The 23,862-nt window shown below is 35.1% G+C and overlaps 1 protein-coding gene across 1 annotated transcript; it reads left to right on the forward strand.

The window, feature by feature from the left end:
- Positions 1–2,839: 2,839 nt before the first annotated feature.
- LOC143530932 (uncharacterized) lies at positions 2,840–10,242 on the forward strand. The gene is made up of 20 exons (XM_077026338.1): positions 2,840–3,204; positions 4,502–4,654; positions 5,121–5,284; positions 5,571–5,678; positions 5,824–5,994; positions 6,073–6,618; positions 6,695–6,769; positions 6,856–6,984; positions 7,074–7,148; positions 7,244–7,453; positions 7,676–7,828; positions 7,913–8,127; positions 8,216–8,333; positions 8,422–8,554; positions 8,640–8,841; positions 8,910–9,015; positions 9,087–9,227; positions 9,303–9,426; positions 9,515–9,631; positions 9,711–10,242. Exons 1-20 carry the CDS (start codon positions 3,006–3,008, stop codon positions 10,115–10,117), a joined length of 3,546 nt encoding a protein of 1,181 aa, XP_076882453.1. The 5' UTR covers positions 2,840–3,005; the 3' UTR covers positions 10,118–10,242.
- Positions 10,243–23,862: the final 13,620 nt, after the last annotated feature.

Consider the following 23,862-nt stretch of genomic DNA (forward strand, 5'->3'; position numbering starts at 1 on the left):
GCCAAAATATGATGAGCTCTTGATGACGGGTGGATATTGTATTGCTACTTGTTAGTATCGAACGTGGCCCACTAACTTAATTGGCTAAATAGCTAGCTCCCTTGAGAGTAACCAACATATTTAAAAATCAAGATCATTTTTCACTGTCTAGTGTCTATGCTATATTAACTAATGGTAAAAAAGTTACTTTCAGTTTTCTTCCGTTCTATGTTGGGTTGTACATTATGCATCTACACATGTATTTTGCGTTTTATTTAACCATTTAGGCTTCACTTGTATGTTTAGTATTTGAAATTTATTAATTTGTGTTACTAAAGATTTGGTTGGTTGATTGCCAAGTCTCTAGTTTCCCACCATGTATGATAGATAATAATAATAATAGTCACGTATATAATTACATTGCCGACCCACAAGTTTTTGCTTTTCAATAAAGTGCCTTTTAGTTTTTGTAACAATGATATCACGGGGCCACAAATAATCGAGTAAGTCAAAATACTCCTTTAACATAAAAGTTAATGAGTTGTAGGGTTTATAAGTTGGATAAGTTCAAGGGCATATTGGACAATTAAGGTATATCCTTTGCAAATAATCCTTGATTTACACTATGATGATGACTAGCTTTTTAAGCCGAAGCAGTTCTTTACGTTTCAAGTGTATTTAAATGTTATTAATTGAAGGTGTACATTTTTGTTCTGCACGCAATTTAAATAATGATAATATTTGTGGTATTAATAAAAAAGAATATAAACTTTAGGAAGAAAATATTATAAGAACATGCAACCCGATTCCAATTCATCCAAAGCCGAGAAAATCACACACAAATATGCCTAAAATAGCACATCGATACTAAGTGTGGCTGGGTTTTGAATAATTTTGTAAATCACAATCAAAAGCCAAATTGTTGGCAACAATGTTAAATGAGAAGGTAAAGAAGTAGCATGTTGTGACCAGAAGACTTACAAATCAACAAAAGTCAAAATTTACATACAACAAAGAATCCAATTGAAAATTTACATCATACCAATACCAATACCAACACCAATTATAACATAATACACTTACAAATTAACTAAAGGTTAGCAACAAAGCACACAAGATTAACAAATTGTTAGCAACAAAGTACAAATAACGATGAAAACTAGAGGTTGGTCATGATCGGTTAATGAATAATCGAACACATCTTCTTTATATGATGGGTATAAGCAAACATGTTAAGCTTTTAATTACTATAATTTTGAAAACCTAAAATCCTATGTTTACCATGCATATAAGTCATATTCAAAATTTGGAACCGGTTTTTCATGTTTACTTATATTATTATCAAGTATTTTCAAAAATTGGATGTTACATATTTATATATTTTAACAAAAATAAGATAAAGTACCATATGAATTATGATGAAATGTATAAATATAAAGTAAATCTAATTCATATCAATAATATCATAAAAATAAGAAATCAACTAATCTAATAGCCAGTGACATATTCTTTAGTATTTTCTTTTTAATATAACATGGACTTTTCTTTCTTATTATGCTAGAATATGTTATATGAGAAATATAAATATATTTATTACAAACAAAATTAAATATACATCTACCTTTTTAAAATACTGTATTGAATACAATTAGGGTGAGTAATAACTGAAGCATACAAAAATTAACCGATAACCGAATTAATTGAAAAACGGTTATCAATTATTTTTTATACCCTCAGCTAATCAAACTGAACCGACCTATTCATATTATCTATATAGTATATTAAGAAGTTTGGTGTCATAAAAGATTTTTTTTGAATATTTTATTACTTTTGTTTTGTTATTATACATATCATTTTTATAGATAAACAATTAGGATGTCTTGATGAGTTGGTTAGTGCTAACTTTGCTAACTTTGTTGATGCTTATGAGGAATTTGAATGGAAAAGGCAATAAGTTCAATTCTCATACTAATCTTAATTTCAACTATTTTATTTTCCATCTTGATTTGGGCAGAATTTTTTTTCTTTGGGTTTTATTTTTTTATTTTATTATTTTGTGTTTTTTTTAAATATGTTAACATAAATAAGAGTTTTGGTATCAAGTACCCCCATTGGACCACTTGACGGCATCTTATTGGTGCAAGACATTTTTTTTATTTTGTTTTAGTTCGATACCGTAACGAACGTGACGGAAATCGACCAAGTTCTCGTAGGCTCATTGTGGTTTGTTTCAGTTTCAGTATCCTAGCGTGCGTAACGAAAAAGACCAAATGCCGACTTTTTCGGTATCGTTACGAACTTGATAGAAGGACCGAAATTGCGTAGGATCACGGCCATAACACCCAAGATCGACAACCGACGGGTTTTACCAACGCTCGAGTTTTACCAATCGAAGTTACATATTGGTCCACCACAATTTTTTTAATTTTTGTTTTATTTTTGGTTTTAGTTTGAGACTTTGAGTACAGTAAAACACGTAACTAAAACCAACCGAAGTAGCATCAACTTAGCACCTCAACGCTTGAAACCGATAACGCTTGGGTTTTACCACCGTCCGGGTTCTACCGACCTGCCCGACGCGCCAGGTAAAACTCTAGTTTTCATATATTTCAAGTTTTTATACCTCCATTTCAAGTATTTCATACTTGATACCACCATTATTAGTATATATACCCCCTTGTTATGTATTTAATATACATTCAAATTTGGCCTAAGTTTGTTTGTGGTTGTTAACTGAAACCGAACAAAAAACTAACCAAAAATCAAATGATTAATTTAGTTGAGGCTAATACCCTACTGAATCGAATCATACACACCCCTATGTTTGTTATTAAACGACTTGACCCGGCTATCCATGGACTTTTGTTTAATAAGCAACCGAGTTTTTACAGTTGTTGAAGCTCGGACTCCATGAACAGATCTTATAAAACCTTCAACAAATCTCTTGATGCATCAAATTATCTCAATCGAATCCAAATAATCAATGTATTATAGATAGATAGGTATATAGATTAATGAATTGAGAAATGGACGTAGAGAAATCATCGCTGTGCAATTGCGTGGTAAACTTCTTATTAGAGGAGAATTACTTGTTATCTGCGTTCGAGCTGCTTCACGAGCTTCTCGATGACGGCCGTGACGCTCAAGCTATTCGCCTTAAGGAGTTCTTCGCTGATCCCGTACAGTTTCCGCCAGATCAGATCTCACGCTTCAATACTCTTCGAGGTGGTTCAATTCATCTGCTTAATCATCGTTATTAATGCTGTAGTTGACTCAATGCTTACTCAAGTTATTATCATCTCAGTAGGTTTAATAATCAATCTAGACTTTATTCGTGGATAGTAGTTTTGAATACATGATTTGATATACTGGCTGAACCCTAGAAATAATGAGATTACAATTAATTAGATGCTCGTGTTGGCTGATCAGCGGTGCGTGTTCATGTTAAGTCATTTGGCATATTTCTGTTGATAATTGCCCTTAGCTGTGAATTTGTTGTATTCAAATGAATAGATTACAAGAACTAAGAAGCTTTAAGAGACATGCAGTAAGATTTATCTAGGATTAGTTGAGACTGGAGACTGTTAAATAGAAATTTATAGCAGATGCTCTGTTCACACTTATGTTTGTTTAGGCGCGTTAATAGATTTGTATATTTCACCCTAATAATCATTTTTGTGTAGTTCATTGTTAAATCTGATCATCTAGAGCGGAATGGATAACTTAATGGGACTATTAGGAAGAGGAATTCTCAGTTTGGTTGGCTTGTGACCACGAAGATAGTGTTAGTGTTTCTAAAATGCGATTGAAAGTGAGTATACAAGTTCTATGACAAAAATATTTAGATGAGAAGTCTACCAGTTTTCCTATATAAACATAATTTTATGATAGTTTGTGTGAACAGAAGGTATCTAATGAAATTGCTAGGCCTTTGTTTAATTATATATGGAGCAGTCTTCATTGATATAAGAGAATGCTTGCAAGACTTCTTCAACTTCGTATTTCTTGTGATCCGGTCACATGAAGCAGTATATGATACGAACTTCACAATCACAACAAATTCATAGCTAATGAGATGCCCATAGAAAAACATATCATAAATTTTAACACAAGGAGGTGTATGATAACACATTAATATTTTTAAGATACTAGAAAGGAGACATACAATTGAAGTTTGTTTAGGGTACATGTTGTTAAGCATAATCAGCAACCAAGGGTACCTAATTTTTAATCCTGTCATTTATAGGGCTTTGCCTTTTAAATCATTAATCTCTTAGATGAAGCTGTTGTTGACCATACAAACTGATATCACCTTGTCCGTAATTTAAACTGTTGATTGGTCTTCTTTTTATCTGGACTTAATCAGCACATAGGTATCACTGCAAAAGTTTAAACCACTCATATTTTGATGGTACTGTTAACAATCGATAGTTGATATCACTATACTCTTTATTGCTTTAGAGGGCCGCATATTCTTAGTTGTGTGGCAAAATCTGATTTCTTCTTCATTTACATGAACTAGTTGCCGACCCACAGAGTCTGCTAGAGGAAAAAGAAGCACTGGAGGAGAAACTAGCAATTAGGGACTATGAGATTCGTTTGGCTCAAGAAGACATTCTGAAGTTAAAGACTGAGTTACAAAAGAAATCTGAGGCTAAACTCGATGAAGCAAGTGGTAAATATATTATTTACAACTGATTTGTTTGCTCTGTTTGTAGTTTGCTTTTGTGCAAATTAATTGTATGCAAACTAATTCAACTGTCACTTTGATTGAACTAGCCATGATCACATATTAATAAAACTTCAAAAGCAATGTTATGTAACATTTATATTTGGGTCTCTTCCAAACATGAAATTATTATTTACATCTCCCTTTAAAATCAGTGTTCTTATATATGCTCACTTTGATTGAACTAGCCATGATCACATATTAATAAAACTTCAAAAGCAATGTTATGTAACATTTATATTTGGGTCTCTTCCAAACATGAAATTATTATTTACATCTCCCTTTAAAATCAGTGTTCTTATATATGCTCATTGGGACTTTTGAAGTAGCTGTCTTCTTTAGTGAAATACCATATCTCTTGGTTTCTTAAATTACATCCTTTAAGATATTATGAAATTTGTGATGTCTGCAGATGCTAAAGCTAAAAATCGATCAGATGTTCAGCAAAGCAGGGATACGACAGTCTCTGAGTTGGGTCCTTTAAAGGCAAAAGAGCGCCAAGACCTGAACTGTGCTGTAAAGGAATATCTGCTTTTAGCAGGATACCGTTTGACTGCTATGACTTTTTACGAGGAGGTATGTGCTGCTTTTGTTGATTTTCTAGTTTGCATCAAATCCGTTTCATGGTACTTATGAAATATTTATACTACAAGTTAAAACAGTAGGACCAAAGGTATGTTGACAAGATTGAATAGCTGTGTTAAAGAGCAAGAGACATATTTAGGTGTACAGAAACACTCATACATCACGTCTTGTGTTTGCATATTGCAATTTTAAATAAGTATTACCTAAGTTACAGCATGCATTGAGTTCTTATATGGAATATAAAAGACGAAATCGTTGAAAATTATCTTAACTGCAGGTCAGCGACCAGGATCTAGATGATTGGCAAAACTCATCAGCATCTGTGCCAGACGCCCTGCGCCATTATTATTATCAGTACCTTTCTTCAACTACAGAAGCAGCTGAGGTAATCTGTTGAAATAACTTCTGTTATGATATCACAAATCGTCTCTTATTATCTTGCTTTGTACTATTTTTATAACATATAGGGATTATAAATTACATGTTGCCAAATGACCTGCATATCTTAAGAAAGTGCCTTGTTTCTGCAGGAGAAGTTTTCCATGCTTAAGACGAATGAATCATTGGTCAAAGAGAATGATAAGCTCACACATGAAAAACAGTCTTTGTTGAGAAGCAAGGATTTAGCTGAGGCCCAGGTAGTGACTTTAAAGAAGTCACTAGAAAATTTACAAAAGGACATCAAGGAGAAAGATATTCTGGTACTTTAGTCACATATTAACAACATTGTATATTTGTCATCTGACTATTTATGAACATTTACTCATGTGATGCTCTAGCTTCAAGATCTAAAGCAGTCAGCAGAACAGCGAAAAAATGAATTAACTAGCTGCAAAGCTGAAATAACTTCACTTAAAAAGCAAAGGGAAGGAGCTCAATCAACAGAAGATATGACATCTGCTGATGTGGCAGGTAGGCAGACACCATCTCTAGAAAGCCACAAGGAAGAAATACAATTGCTGAAGAAGGAGATTGAAAGGCTGAATTCTGCAAAATCTGTTGATGCTCAACCTGCTGGATCCATAAATAGTGTAGAAGAAGTGCTTGTTGATAGAAAAGATGAAGTAATAAAATCATCTGAAAATGATATGCTACCGCTATCAACCGGTAACCCGTCTGAAAATTCTGAAAGTACCGAGTATCAGAACGAGACAATTCAAGACATAGATGGTACTGCTGATAATCATGGTGATTTTCCAAAATCAAATGATAACGATGTTACTGATGCAACTAAGAATCCTCCAAAAGATAGTGTTGCCATATCTAATAATGGATTGCTGTTGGAGCCAAGTACTCCTTCTGTTGGCCCTGATTCTGGGAATAAGGTAACCTGGCTGACATAAACAGTTGAAATCGTTTATTGTTAAATAAATCTTATGTATGCAAGCTTTTACTTCTCAGGTTTCTGGAACCATTCAGATTCTTTCAGATACATTGCCTAAAATTGTTCCTTATGTTCTTATTAATCATCGAGAGGTTGTATACGCTTATCTTAAGATATTATTTTTTTAGTAATATAAATAACTACTAAATTTATTATAGTTGTTTTTATATTCCTATAGGAGCTTCTTCCCCTTATGATGTGTGCAATTGAGCGTCACCCGAATAGCATTACAAGGGATTCCTTGACTCACACATTATTTAACTTGATTAAGCGCCCTGATGAGCAACAAAGACGGATTATTATGGACGTATGGTTTATAAATATTAAATACGTAGATAGTTTGTTTTTATCATTTTACTCTTCAAGTCTTGGTGCTAAAATGTTTTTTTAATTCAGGCCTGTGTCACCCTCGCTAGGAATGTGGGAGAGATGCGAACAGAAACAGAGTTGCTTCCTCAATGTTGGGAGCAAGTAGGGTTTTTCTTTGTTTTTATTTTTCTTTTTCTTTTCTTTTGTTTTTTGTATTTTTAACTGTTTTAACTTTTTAATTATTTTATGTGATGCAGATTAGTCACATGTACGAGGAGCGCAGGCTGCTTGTTGCTCAATCATGTGGGGAGCTTGCAGAATATGTGCGCCCCGAGATCCGAGACTCACTCATCCTATCAATTGTCCAACAGCTGATTGAGGATTCTGCTATTGTTGTTCGCGAGGCTGCTGCACGTAATCTGGCTATGCTGCTTCCACTCTTCCCAAATACGGATAAATATTTCAAGGTCAGCCTCACTAAATATGCTTCGAGGCTATCATGGAGAAGCTTTCTGACTTGACAGGATTTCTACAATGTAAGCTACATGGTCCAGGGGATGTAGCATTTTCCCATGATCATAATATGCTAACTAACAAAAAAAGAAAAAAAAAACTAAAATGAATATGATAGGAAACGGAAGGAATATAATATTCGACTTTTCCAATATCCCGTTTTGTTATGTGTATAGGTGGAGGAAATGATGTTCCAGCTAGTTTGTGATCCATCTGGAGTGGTTGTTGAAACAACGATTAAAGAACTCATTCCCGCTTTGCTGAAGTGGGGAAACAAATTGGATCATATTCTACGAGTGTTACTTTCTCACATGTTGAGCTCTATTGAGGTTCAAAATTTTAAATTTTTAGTCGTTTTTTTGACCAAACAACATTTTTGTAAACATAGTACCTTACATGGTATTTTTCTTCAGTGTTGCCCGCCTCTTTCAGGGGTTGAAGATTCTGTAGAGTCACATTTCCATGTTTTGGGTGAACGAGAACGCTGGACCGTTGATGTTTTGCTGCGGTTACTGTTGGAATTACTTCCGGTTGTACACAGGATAGCTATTGAAACGTGTCCATATCCACCTCTTTTAGATACTGTAGGATCATCATTTCCAAAACCATTGCTTGAGAAGTATGCAGAGTGAGTTCCAGCGGTTCAGATTATTGTCTAACATGTTAACACCTCAAAAACATGTTTTGTATCTAAGAAATTTTACATCTTTTGATAGGGGACATGTAGATTGGCCTACTTTTGAGTGGCTTCATGATGACTGCTTTCCTAGTTTGATTCAGATTGCTTCTCTTTTACCACAGAAGGAAGATAGCTTGAGAAACCGGATCTCAACGGTACTGATTTCCCACATTTTTGATATTTATACGCATTCGTTTATATCATCTTTGCAAACTCTTAACTTTCATGATTTTGTCATATCAGTTTTTGCTGGCGGTTTCTAAAAGATTTGGGGATGATTATCTCACCCATATTATGCTACCTGTATTTTTTATGGCCGTTGGTGATATTGCTGACTTGACATGCTTCCCATCAACATCACAGCCGAAAGTTAAAGGTTGAATGTTTTACTGGTCCAACTATTAATACCAATATTCTTGAATTATCAGTTCTGAATGATATTTTATTTTAAATTCTTTCAGCTCTTAGACCGAAAAATTCTGGAGATGGAAGAATTGCTAGGTTGTGTGTCCTGCCTCTTCTATTGGCAGGTGTACTCGGATCCCCTAGTAAGCATGAAGTATTAACAGAATACCTGAGGAATCTTTTGATCCAAGGTGCTGAGCTGGAGGGCCAGTCAGCAATGAACAGTGTTGATGTTTACAATTCTGTCCGTTTCCTATGGTCGGTAATGTTACTCAACTTTTGTCGAGTTTATTCTGGGCCTTGCTTACATTGTCTATGTTGTGCAGCATGTTTGAAGAACACCATAATCTGGTTTTCAATGTCTTATGGGAAATGGTTGTGAGCTCCAACATGGATTTAAAAGTCAATGCTGCCAAACTTCTGAAAATGATTGTAAGCCAGTTTTCCTGCTGAATTATCCTTTTGACTTTTTTTTGACTTTTGGCTCTATTTGATTTCATTAGGTACCATACATTGATGCAAAAGTTGCTTCATCACATGTTTTGCCTGCTCTTGTAACTTTGGGCTCTGAGCCAAACTTACATGTATTGTATGCTAGCATTGATGCCTTTGGAACTGTGGCTCAAAACTTCAAAACTGACGTGGTCTGTAAATTTATGCTTTTAACGTGTCAATTTTTTATATGCTGCAAGTGGCTGACCAAAGTTTATTCTAATTAGATTGTTGACAAAATACGGGTCCAAATGGATGCTTTTCTTGAAGACGGATCTCATGAAGCTATACTTGCAGTTATCCGTGCGTTAGTAGTGGCCGTACCACACACAACCGAGAGCCTAAGAGATTATATCCTTTAATCAACTACTATTACAGTAATGTGTTCTTAACTTTTTCCATATAAAATGTTCATTTTTATTTTCCTTGACATACACACATTTGTTATCAAAGATATTTCATCTTTCTGCATCTCAATTACCATCAACTAACATGGCTCGTCGTCGTGATCGATCCAATGCGTTCTGCGAGGCAATCCGCGCTCTAGATGCTACAGGTTTAACTTATAAAACAATAACGGTACATAACTTGTGACACATGCAACATAAACAAATCATTTTTTAACATCCTTGCAGATCTATCAGCTGCCAGTGTCCGGGATCTACTCTTGCCAACAATACAAAACCTGTTAAAAGACACAGACGCCCTTGATCCAGCACACAAGGAAGCATTGGAAATCATAGTGAAAGACAGATCCGGTGGAACATTTGACGCTTTCAGCAAAGTTATGGGGTCTCAGTTTGGGCTTCCAACTTCAATGACAAGTTTATTTAGTGAAGGCGGGCTGCTTGGGAAGCGGGATTCTGTTGAAATGCCGCCATCGACACCGCCAACGACCTTAGGTGAGCAGCAGCCCAAGACGGCCTTAAGTCCGCCAGCAGCAGCTGAAGACACGAGATTTAGAAGAATCATGAGAGGTGGTCTTACTGACATGCTCAGGGGCAAAGCTAAAAACAATGATGAACTTTCTCCACCTCATTAAATATGTTCTTGTAGTTCATACACATTTCGGTTGTGTTTTTTTTTTTTTACTTTTCTTCTTTCTATAGTTTTGATTCGTTTCGGTTCGGTTTTGTCGATCAAGAGAATAAGTGTACGTCTTTTGCGATAGGGGAAAAACATATTTTTACTTAAAAATAAGTTTTATATATTTTGACTTGATGAGAATACAGGATGCTTTTTAGAAGATTATGTGCACTGGTAGCACTGTTGTAAAAGATAATGATTGGTCGTATTTTGATGTTGAACTTGTAATAGATACTTTAGTTTGAACTCTGAATGTGGAAAAAATATAATTACAGAAAGAAAACAGTGAAAAGTCAGTAAAATATGAAGACGTAACTCACATAATTACAATTACAATGAGAATCACTTCATCCAAACGCAGTCAAACAATTATTATGTCTTAATATAAATCATCAAATATATATATATATATTCAATCAATCATACCCAGTGAAATCCCACCAATAGCATAGCTATAAGTAGAGTCTAGGGAGGGTGGGATGTAGGCACACCGTACCTCTATCCACATGGATAGAGAGGTAGCTTCCAGAGAGACCCTCAGCTCTAAAGTACATATGTATGAAACAATACAAAGGAAATCAGAATTCAACAGTTTAATAATAATAATAATAATAATATTTATGTAGAGAAAATATTATTATGGTGTGTGACTAAAATAAAGTAAATAAAAGCCCTAAGGATACCTTTCTTCCTAAAAATCCTTAACTTTAATTCTACTTCTCCAATAATTCATATCCCCAACCATGTCCTCGGAGAGATTTAGGTCTATCAAATCATGCTTAATCCTCTCATCCCAAGTCAATTTAGGTCGTCCTCTACCCCTCCTCCCCTATATAGTAATGTTTTCTATAAATCATCAAATACGTGTTTCATAAAACAAATTCAAATACTCACTCTTGATCTTCTATCTTCACTTATTTTTTTCTCATAAAAACCATGGCAACACATCTTTACATATATTTAAATCGTGGTCTAAAAATTAAAAAAAAAAAAACTTATAATTGTTTTGTTTCCTCACGAAAAAAATAATAATATTGCTTAATCACTATTGGATTAGACGCACAAGTGGGTTTTTTTTCTTTTTAATTACAAGTGGATTAATAAATTTTATATAGAAAAAAATCTTTTATTTAGTATTTCAGTTATTTACTTATTTTCTAATTATTCTTGACCCGTCATGAGTCATAACTAAATTTGTCACCACAATTAATTAACATACTATGTTAAGTGTCATCAATGGTGTTCTTTCTAGTTAAGTAGAGTTATCCAACTTATAATCTTGATAAACATAAAGTGGTTCTTCTAAGCATACGAAACACAATTGCACGCATATTAACATATCGTTTCTGTTTATGCAACGGTCTAGAGAAAAAGTCCATAACATCTAAAATCATGAGAAAAACCTAGCAATACATATTTAAGTATTTAACTAGTTAACATCGGTTAGGCTATGTGTAGTGGAAGGGCTATAAAATGGGGCATTTTGCGCCGTATGACGCCCAATCAACAAATGGTGAGTTTTTGTTTTTGGGGTGTAATGGTGTTGTAACCTAATATATCTATAAACGAAGATATAAAAATCCTACGTGTCGCGATGTGGTCGCTCCCCCTTTATTTTGGAGTCACCAGATTTGCTTGATTTTTAAATAGAGCCTTCTCATGCATTTGACCCAAATTCATAGGTATGGGTCTTACCAAACCCAGATATTCCTTAAACGAGTTATAACATCTCATTTAATTAAAAATAATTCTCACCAAATTATTGATGTAAAAATCCTATAAAATAGGGTATAATAAAAATTAATATATGATTTATTTTAAAAAGATATATATATTATTTAAATTAAAAAACCAATTTGATAGTAAAAAAATAAAAATAAATAGGTCTTGGGTCTCATCAAACCATACTTATATTATTAGCTTTCATAAATATTATTTATAATTAAAAAACCAATTTTATAGTAAAAAATATAAACGGGTCTTGGGTCTCATCAAAACCATATAGCTTTTAAACCGGGTTATAACATCTCATTTATTTGTGTAACAATTTATTATCAAACCATATATATTATTAACTTTCATACAATAAAAAAAATATAAATTCAAAAAATAAATAAATATTAGAACAAACAATATAAAACAACCCCCGTAATATGGGGGGGACGGGTATACCCGAAACCCAATGGGTATGGGATTAAATTTTAAAAATTTTCGCGGGTACGGGCTGGGTATGGGATTAGATGATACCCGGCCCGATTACCCGAAAACACATACCCGTTTACCCGCACTATGTACCCAAATTGTATACCCGAAAAATTCTTTGTATTTCATAGGTTGTGAAACGCATATATAAAAATATATATAAAAGTTATAATGATATTATTTATTTATTGTCACACTTTTATATATGGAGTGCATTTTATTTAAATTTATAATAATTTTTGTATGAATAAAAGGTATAAAATAAATATAACGATTAAAAAAATGTATTTGAAAGTCCCAACGGGTATACCCGATACCCACGGGTATGCCCGAAACCCGACGGGTAATTACACAACAAATACCCGACGGGTATCGGGCCGGGTATGGGATACGGTTTTACAAACAGGTATGGGCATGGGATACCAATACCCGGCCCGTTGCCATCCCTAAACTAGACCGAGCCGAACGGCTCATTTTCAAACCGAGCCGAAATCGAACGAGCATTTTTTGAGCGGGCGGTGAGCGGCGAGCAGTTTGGACAGCCATAGTTAAAAAGATAAGGGTGTATAAAAATTAGAATGATAAGAAATGTACTTTTAAATCCTAACAGGTAATTTTAATAAACTAACGGGTATACAAATATTTGTTGGTATGCTTAAAACCTGACGGGAACAAGAATAGGCATGGGACACGACTTCAAAATGGGATATGAGACTGCAATTATCATTACTCATCGCATTGTCATCTCTATTGCCAACAAATATACTCTTTTACGAAGAGTTGTAACATTTTAACAAAACTTTATGATAATTCTTCCCGCCTACATAGAAATGGGTATATATTGGTATGTTTTACGTATAAATTAGCGTACACATTTTTCATACAAAAAAGCATACTCATTCTAATTTTCTATTTGAATTATCCTATTAAAAATTTGAATGATACATGTTAAAAATACTTTGATTTAAAAGTGATATATGATAGATATGATATTCAAGCTATTTCCTTACTATAAAACCTACATTTCCTCTTTCTAAAAAGAGAAGTGTGCAAGAGGTAATTAAAGGTTGTTGTAATATGGTGTAATTGTTTAGTAGTCTCGCTCTATATGCATCCTAAAAAAGGTGTAAAATTAACGATTTTGCAATATAATGATAAAGAGTTAAAATGTCTATGAATCTAAACATGTTAGACCCGACTGAGTGCTAATACATACTTATTTTTTTTCTCATTTATAATAAACCTCTATAAATTGCAAAGTTGATTTATTCTAAAGAACAATAAATCACCATATCTACTTGTTTCTCTTAGTTTTGACTCTTTGGTTTGTTTTGGGACAATGAACAAGACATTTTCTTTTGTTGTTTTGTATGCTTTGGTGATGTTGCTTCTCGGCAACGCACAAAACACGAATGCCGCAACTTGCAACATACAAGAGTTGCAGCCTTGCGCAGGGTTCCTCTCGAGTGGGGGATCACCATCCGCGGCTTGTTGCAGCAAGTTGAAAGCACAAGAACCTTGTTATTGTGGTTACGTGAAGAACCCGAGCCTTGGACAGTACATCAACTCTCCAGATGCCAAGAAGATTGCTTCGGATTGTGGCGTATCGATTCCAAAATGTTAAGAAAATGGTTTACTTAATTAGTTTATGAGCACAAAAATGTAAAGTGACTAGTTGTGAACAAGCAAAATAAGGCTAGATGTCATAGTCGAAGTTTCTTTTGTTCATGCATATACGTGTTGTCTACAGTATATATACTTGTATTTGCATCTATATATATGCATATAATTAATGTTTTTATTCTGATGTGTCTTCTGTTTTTTTTTTAAAAGATGAAGTTGAAAAACTTATTTACCAAATTAGATTAAAACTAAAATACTCTTCTATTTTTTAAAATAAAAAAGGGAAACCATTGTTCTTCTAGTCGCCCCCTCGCTCGACAAAGCATCGATCCAATTTCTAAATCGCCTGTTCGTTTTGTCACCTGTCCTCGATTCTTGTTCGTTTAGGAATCATATAACTAGATGAAGAAGCATAATTTTTCCCAATTTTCCCAGAACTAATGGCCAACTTTATTAATGATTTAAATCACTAACTTAATCAAACATTAGTTTTAATAGAAACTAGATAAGAATTGGCAACTTTCTGAAGATGATTTCCTATTGAGTTAGTTATCTATGCCGATATATATTAGCACTTCTTTGTCTAAAATGGTTGCTAATAAAATGACAATGAGGTTTTTCATGCTCGGTGTATGCCACTTTCTCTTGAATCTTGAATGTTGATAATTATATTCATACATGTCCTTTTTAACTTTGAAACAATTGTAGATAATATTAAAACTTCTAAATTTATGTTTACTTAATAAGATTCCTCATGAGGTTTATAGTCATTGCAAGTTAATGCCTTAAAAGTAAAGTTTGAAAAACAAACCTGAGCATATTTTTTAAGTTGGTGGAATTCTACGAATTTTTACCGGTACGTATCTCGTTTTAAAAGACAACAATCTTTTGAGCAACGGCAAATATATAAAAAATAAGAATCTAGCAAGAACGAAATACATCAAAATTTGCACGTTCGTTTCACAGAATTCGTGGAAATTCAAAGGAATTGGAATTGAAATCCCATGACATGGTGTCTTAATTTCATTTTGGTGTGTTCGGTTCAAAGATTTGGAATTGGAATTGAAATTCAATTCCCTCAAATTCCTTTAAATTAAGGGATTCCAAATCCTTCCAAAATGTGGAGGATTTCAAGATAATTCATTGGAATCTGTTCTCGAGTTTTTTTTAACGAAGATAACGAATAAAACATTTTAACTTTGTTACTTTTTTTTTTATTTATATTTTGAGTTGTGAATTTTTTATTATTATTTTTAAATATTTTTTGAGGGGTTTTTGATCCTAATAGAAACCCATAATAAAAATTCAAAAAAAATAATAAAAAAATCGTAACGCAAAATATAAATAAAAAACAGAAAATCTAAAAAAACTAAAATGTTTTCACCGTTATCTTTGTTTAAAAAAAAAAAAACTCGACTTCTATTCATTTGTCAAAGAACAAATTAAGAATGTAAATGGATTTCAATTCCCTCAAATTCTAATTTCTATTGGAATGTTCAAATTCCAAATCTAATTCATTCAAATTCCAAATCCTATTCAAATTCCAATTCCAATTCCATTCCGTTCCGTGAAACGACCGCGTAATATTTTATTACCTGTCTTTTGAGTTTTGTAAGAATTAATTTCTTTAGTGTGTGATTTAATAATTATGTTTGTTAGAGTAACTTAGTTTTCGAATTTGCGTAGGTGTTAAAATTAGGGTTGTTCATGAACCGAGTTGAACTGAACGCATGCTTGCTCATACTTGGTTCAATTTGAAAACGAGTCGAACTGAGCGGATTGAATTTTAAGAAACGAGCGATATTTCTGTGCTTTAACTTGGTTTGGTTTAAAACCGAGCGGCTTGGTTTGGCTTGGTTTCATACAAAGTTTTTAATTTTAAATTTTAAAAGTAAAAAATATCATTAATTCAAGAATTTCAACTCTAAAAATGTCTAGAGTTCCAACTCTAAAATGTCTACGACTCAAAGTTAACAAGAAAACATATATAAAACGAGGAGCTAGAGTTTAAAATTGAACTATAAAATCAACACAAAAGTGAAAAATTTCAAAACTTTAAAAATATTATATATATATATATAGAAAAGAGTTCAAATAAAAAACAAGTGTTTTGTGAGAAGTGTGAGAAGAACTTTAAAATAAAACAAACCACCTAAATATGACACTATACAATGTAAATATGAAACAATACAATTATTTAGAAACTACCAATCTCAACCACTAGATCATAGATCCAAGGGCCTAGATCTATTCTTATTATTCTCACAAAAAAATTGTTTTTTACATTAACCCTACCTTATATATATATATATCAATCAATCAATCATGCCCAGTAAAATCCCACCGACAGCAAAGCTATAAGTAGGGTCTGGGGAGGGTGGGATGTAGGCACACCGTACCTCTATCCAAAGGAATAAAGAGGTGGCTTCCAGAGAGACCATCGGCTCTAAGTACATGTGTATGAAGCAAAATAAAGGAAATCAAAGTTTAACAGTTATATAAAAACTACTACTAATTATAATAATATTAATAATAAGATCACAGTTTAACAGCTATATAAAAGCTAATAATAATTATAATAATAATAATAATATATGTAATGGAAATACCATTATGGTATGTGACCTAAATAAGTTAAGTCTAAGCCCTAAGGTATTCAATTCTCTCTAAAAATCCTTAACTTTAATTCTACTTCTCCACGAATTCCTATCCTCAACCATGTCCTCGGAGAGGTTTAGGTCTATCAAATCATGCCTAATCCTCTCATCCCAAGTCAATTTCGGTCATCCTCTACCCATCCTCCCCTCTATAGTAATGTTTTATACGGATCTAACAGGATTCGTCGTCTGTCTTCTCTTTACATGTCCAAACCATCTCAATCTCCACTCTCTTATCTTGTCTGCTATGTTCGCCACCCCTAATCTCTCGCGAAACACAACGTTTCTTATTCGGTCTAGCCTTGTGTGCCCACACATCCAACGTAGCATTCTCATTTCTGCTACCTCCATCTTCCGCACTTGTACCTTCTTGATGGCCCAACAATCTGTTCCATATAGCATTGCAGGTCTAACTGCCACCCTATAGAATTTTCCCTTTAGTTTAATCGGGAAACTCTTGTCGCACAATATACCTATGGCTGCTTTCCATCTACACCATCCTACCTGAACTCGGTGGGTCACATCACTGTCTAATTCCCCATTGCTCTGTACAAATGATCCTAAATACTTGAACTTCGTTACCTGCGGGACCACCTGCCCTTCAATTGTGATCTGTGCGTCTTCATTGTCGTTTATCCCACCAAAATCACAGTGGAGGTACTCCGTCTTAGATCGGCTAATCTTTAAACCTTTTGTCTCTAAGGTTGTTCGCCACTCCTCAAGCCTCATGTTTAGATCTTGTTTTTTGTCAGCAAGTAACACAATATCGTCTGCGAACATCATGCACCACGGGAGAGTCCCCTGAATCGATTTTGACAACTCATCCAAGACTACTGCAAAAAGAAACGGGCTCAACGCTGACCCCTGGTGAAGACCTACCTCTACAGGAAAGAAATCAGTATCCCCCACTGGCGCACGGACACTTGTTTCACTCCTGGTATACATATCCATAATTATCTCTATGTATTTCCTGGGCACTCTTCTACCATCCGAGCACTCCCAGAGCACCTGTCGTGGCACACTGTCGTAGGCCTTTTCTAGGTCAATAAACACCATATGTAGATCACGCTTCTTCTCCCTATACTTTTCCATTAATCTTCTTATAAGGTGTATTGCCTCTGTGGTGGAACGCCCCGGCATGAAGCCAAATTGGTTGACCGTAACCTGAGTTTCTCGTCTAAGTCTAACCTCAATCACTCTTTCCCATAGCTTCATAGTATGACTTAGTAGTTTGATTCCTCGGTAGTTACCACAACATTGGGCGTCTCCTTTGTTCTTATAGATAGGAACTACAACGCTGCTCCTCCACTGGTCTGGCATCTTACCTGATTTGAGAATACTATTGAACAGAGTAGTTAACCACATGACTCCTTCCTCCCCCAGACACTTCCACACCTCGATGGGTATGTTGTCTGGGCCAACCGCCTTAGACCTTCCCATCCTCCTAAGTGCATCCTTCACCTCCTCTCGTGTGATCCGTCGGCAGTAGCAGTTATTCAATTGTTGTCGTTGAAAGTTTGTGTTGTCATGTTCTTCTTGGTAAGCTCTCCCATTGTTAAAAAGATTATGGAAGTAGGTTTGCCATCTTAGCTTGATGTCCTACTCCTTGACCAGTACATGCCCATCTGTATCCTTTATGAACTTCACCGGTCCTAGATCTTGCCTTCTACGCTCCCTGGCTTTGGCAATCTTAAACATAGCATGTTTCCCCTCTTTTGTTTCTAGACTTTCATACATCCGTTTAAAGGCCGCCTTCTTTGCTTCCGCCACTGCCTTCTTCGCCTCTATCTTGGCCGTTTTGTAGTTGTCCCTCAATTCCACTCGCTCCTCCTCATTCGTGCGCCTCATTAGCTCCCTAAAACATCCTTGTTTGTCCCTTATCTTGTCTTGCACTGCGTCATTCCACCACCAAGACTCCTTATGCCCACTTGTCTTTCCTGTTGTGACCCCGAGAGTCTCCTTTGCACCTCATTATATATATATATATATATATATATATATATATATATATATATATAATGAAAAATAATTGAAGCAAAAACGAACCGAACCGATCGAGGCTTTGCTCGTGCTTGGCTTGTTTTCAAACTGGACTGGGGATGGCAAAAAAGCCCGAGCCCGACAAGTATACCCGAAACCCGAAAGAAATGGGACGGGTATACCCGAAACCCAATGGGTATGGGATTAAATTTTAAAAATTTTCGCGGGTACGGGCTGGGTATGGGATTAGATGATACCCGGCCCGATTACCCGAAAACACATACCCGTTTACCCGCACTATGTACCTGAATTGTATATACGAAAAATTCTTTGTATTTCATAGGTTGTGAAGCGCATATATAAAAATATATATAAAAGTTATAATGATATTATTTATTTATCGTCACACTTTTATATATGGAGTGCATTTTATTTAAATTTATAATAATTTTTGTATGAATAAAAGGTATAAAATAAATATAACGATTAAAAAAATGTATTTGAAAGTCCCAACGGGTATACCTGATACCCGCGGGTATGCCCGAAACCCGACGGGTAATTACCCGACAAATACCCGACGGGTATCGGGCCGGGTATGGGACACGGTTTTACAAACAGGTATGGGCATGGGATTACCAATACCCGGCCCGTTGCCATCCCTAAACTGGACCGAGCCGAACGGCTCATTTCCAAACCGAGCCGAAATCGAACGGGCATTTTTTGAGTGGGCGGTGAGCGGCGAGCAGTTTGGACAGCCATAGTTAAAAAGATAAGGGTGTATAAAAATTAGAATGATAAGAAATGTACTTTTAAATCCTAACATGTAATTTTAATAAACTAACGGGTATACAAATATTTGTTGGTATGCTTAATACCTGACGGGAACAAAAATAGGCATGGGACACGACTTCAAAATGGGATATGAGACTGAAATTATCATTACTCATCGCATTGTCATCTCTATTGCCGACAAATATACTCTTTTACGAAGAGTTGTAACATTTCAACAAAACTTTATGATAATTCTCCCCGCCTACATAGAAAAGGGTATATATTGGTATGTTTTACGTATAAATTAGCGTACACATTTTTCATACAAAAAAGCATACTCATTCTAATTTTCTATTTGAATTATCCTATTAAAAATTTGAATGATACATGTTAAAAATACTTTGATTTAAAAGTGATATATGATAGATATGATATTCAAGCTATTTCCTTACTATAAAACCTACATTTCCTCTTTCTAAAAAGAGAAGTGTTCAAGAGGTAAAGGTTTTTGTAATCTGGTGTAATTGTTTAGCCTCTCTCTATATGCATCCTAAAAAAAGGTGTTAAATTAACAATTTTGCAATATCATGATACGAGTTAAAATGGCTATGAATCTAAACGTGTTAGATCCGACTGAGTGCTAATACTTACTTTATTAAAGAATTGATTTTATACGTCAACAATACATAAGTATTAAACTAATTTTTATTATGAACGAATACAGCCTTATTTTGTTCCTAAGCAAATTGTTGACCGCATGCACCGTGCGCCCACATCCATGATTTAAGGCGGAGTCTGCTACCAACTTATTATTTTACTTTTGTCAATGTTTGTCTTTTAAGTTTTAACTCTTAAAGCATGGTTTAATTTAACAGTTAAGTAACCATTATGTAAAATTTATCTTGGTTACATTTTTTACATTCTTAATTTCCATGTAAAAATGCTACTTTTGTACTATTAACAGTTCTAACACACGTGAAATGCGTCGTTAGTTTTCAAGTAGATATCTTATATTTATACTGTTCGACTAGCAATTACTGATTAATAAATCGGTAAATCAGTGGCCAATCAAAATTTCTTGTCTCGTTAAGAAAAAAGACAATTCATTTATCTTTTTATTAAAGTATTTTCTGTTTCGGTCAAAAATTAGCAAACTAACTTTTGATCAAATTAGTGCGTGAGGCGGGTTGCTTAATGGTAAAAAGATTGAACACGAGGATATGATTACGAGGAAAAAACCCTTGATTATGATAATCTTCGTTTCGGTCAAGAGTTTACAACGTAATCTTTAGTCGAATCACTTCGGTTAAAGATTATGAACTTAACTTTTGGTCGAATTAACGCTTGATTATTATGATCTTTGGCACAAAAAACCCCCGGACGGTGAAAACTATCACCGTCAATATTATTAATAATAAAACCGGTGATTACAAAGGTTGGAGCTGATAAGTGATCGTGAGCTAAGTGATACAATGATTAACAGTAGCTAAACGAGTGAGTTGTGTGTCCCTAATGATGTTATCAGCTCAATATATATAATAAAAGGTTACAACTGTTATCCCGAAATATCCGGAAACCCTAGACTAAGTCTTCCAGTTATCCCTTGCTGCCCACGTTTAATTTGACGAAGTCTAAGCACTAGCCGTTGCAAACCCACGTTCATATTAGCATATTAAATACGTGGTCTTATCTGCAAAACAAATAGAACAATAAAGGACAGCTGGATATCCCGAAGTATAATCCTCAGAATACTTGTATCGGCAGGATAGGCTGAAATCCCTAACTAACTCTTCGAGTATCCCGGAACTGAAAGAGTCTTCCAATATAGCCGTTTTGGCTAAGGATCTTCTGGTTACTGAAAGAGTCTTCCAATACTTGTATCGGCAGGATAGGATAAAACTTCTTTTTGTAAATGATTCATCCTAACATGTTTTTTTTTTGACAGTGGTGTTTGAGGATTTGATAAAGCTTAGGAAGGACACGAAGAAAAGGCTCAAAGCGTTGTTCAAGATTCCAGCAGAGGAAAGAGAATTTTGGTTAGAGGAGGAAACAGGAGAGACAAGTGTGATTGCTGCAAAACCTGCTGAGAGTATGACGTCTGGTAAGTATTTTAGGGATTTTAGGTTTTATAGGGATTTTGTTATCTTGAAAATAACTTGATAAATCATTGTGTAGGAATGCCGAGGCCAAAGTCTTTTTGCTTAGTTTATTTGGACGATCTCATTGAGGATAGGCCTGTGGTGAAGCAAGAACATTCCAAGCCACTTTCCCCTTCGGTGAGAATTCCAACTACTCGCCAAAAAAGTGCTGCACAAAAGAAGAGGAAAGCCACCACTTCGGCTGAAACCGAGCCCTTTGCTGATATGACCACCTCTGATGCTGTAGAGAAGCTTCAAGCTCTTGCTTACTTTCTTGGAACAGTAAGTACTTTTTGCTTATCCTGAAAATAGTAATCTGTAGAAAAACTAACATTGATTTGGGAATAACAAAAAATTGAAAGTTACCGTCAGATATCCCAAGATGCTGAATTGTCAAAGAAAGAGGCTGAAGCCAAGCTTGCCGATCTTCTACAAGCTGTTAACACCAAGGACAAGCTGCTCAAAAAGAAGGACAAAGATATTTCGGATCTCAAAACCTCATTCGAGTCAGAGAAAGCTGAGTTTCTTGAGGATTCTAAGAAGTGTGCAGCCGCCAGCATTCTAGAGTCGATGATCAAGATGTCTGAGGAAGTACAAGCAAAGGGTCATGTGATGGAGTGTTGGAATTCCATAGCTTGGAAGAAAAAGCTCAAGATGCTAAGGGGGGAGAAGCTTGAAGAGGATGAGATGGATGGGACTTCTGAGGTGATCAAGGATGCTGGAGCTGGTGAAGATGTGAAGGAGACTGAGGCTGGGGAGGCGACGGATTTGGAGAAGAAGGAAGGTGAGGATGCTGAAGGTGGAAAAGCTTGAACCTGGTTTCCAGGTTGTTTTTATGTGTTTTGAAAGGTTGTTTTGAACAATTTATATTATGGTTGTGTAAGGATAATGTAGTATGCTCAGGATAATGGTTTGGGTGGAGGGGTCCTGGTTCAGGACGAAACCCAAACCGTCTGTTACTTTCTGCACTTAAAACAATTATGATAGTTTGGGTGGATGGGCTCCGTTTTGAGCGAAACCCGGACTATCTTTTTCTGCATAATAATATTAGTACAACTTTTTATGACGTATATTGGCATGCTTTCATTTTTTCCGTTTTTAGAAAAATCTAAGTTTCATGAAACTCTTAGTAATAGTTTAAGTTTTACCAACGAACCAATATTAAGTCATAAACTTTAAATAATATAAAAGATAAAATTCTTGCAAATAGTAAATCATACCAGAACCGTGTATCGATTAGTCTGGAAATTGTCCAGACCGTCTTATCCTTGCAATAAGATCATTGTTTAGAATATTCCCCTAATCCCGAGGATACAACAATAGAATTGTGACATTAGCATTATCTTGAAAATATTTTTAGAAATTCTGGCGACAAGGCCTAGATAAACTGGCGACAAGGCCCTTGAGAAGAGAAATAAAATCTCTGAAACCATTAGAAACGAACTTGCGACTAGGCCTTTTAGAAGAGATGTAAATCTCTTAAACCTTAAGAATGGACTGGCGACGAGGCCCTTTATAAGAGATGTAAATCTCTTTAACCTTAGATTATGGTACGTCTACCATAAACTTGTGATTCAAACCAATAGCCGAGGATAACGAGGTAACAAGTCACTATATTTCATGTGCTAGCCCCGCCTCTCAAACTAAGGCCGAATAAATCATGCGCTACAGGCGTCTTAAGAAGAGACGAAGATCCCTTAAACCTCAAGATCCAAACCAATAGCCGAGGATAACGAGGTAACAAGTCACTATATTTCATGTGCTGGCCCCGCCTCTCAAACTAAGGCTGAATAAAAGTGCTCTACAGAAGATTTTAAGAAGAGATGAAGATCTCTTTAACCTTAGAAGAGGTGAAAACCTCTCATACCTTAGGAATAAGCTGGTGACAGGGCCCTTAGAAACTGGTGACGAAGGCCTTGTTAATTTTATTCCATATGAGAGTCTCTCATATCTACAAAACAGTCAACTCTAAGTGAGGGGTGGGTGTTAGCCTTGCTAACACCCCTCCGATGCTTAAGTCAGTACCATATTTGAAGAATAATAATATTAAAAAATAAATAAAGTATAGGTTTGAGTACATACCTTGACTGTTTAGTATAACAGTTATCCTCGGAATATAAATCTTACATGAAATATTTTTTGAGATGTATAGCATTCCAAGCCCTTCGTAGTAAGTCACCATCCAAAGTAGACAACTTGTATGCCCCCTGTCCTGCTTCCGAATCGATCAGGTAAGGACCTTCCCACTTTGGTGCGAGCTTCCCATCCGTAGGATTGGTAGTATTTTGAAAAGCTTTTCGGAGAACCAAATCCCCTTCTTGAAACCTTCG

This window comes from Bidens hawaiensis, unplaced genomic scaffold, assembly GCF_021521415.1.
Source record: "Bidens hawaiensis isolate Kalapana, Puna unplaced genomic scaffold, B.hawaiensis_p1.1 tig00009067_1, whole genome shotgun sequence".
Taxonomy (NCBI): Eukaryota; Viridiplantae; Streptophyta; class Magnoliopsida; order Asterales; family Asteraceae; genus Bidens; species Bidens hawaiensis.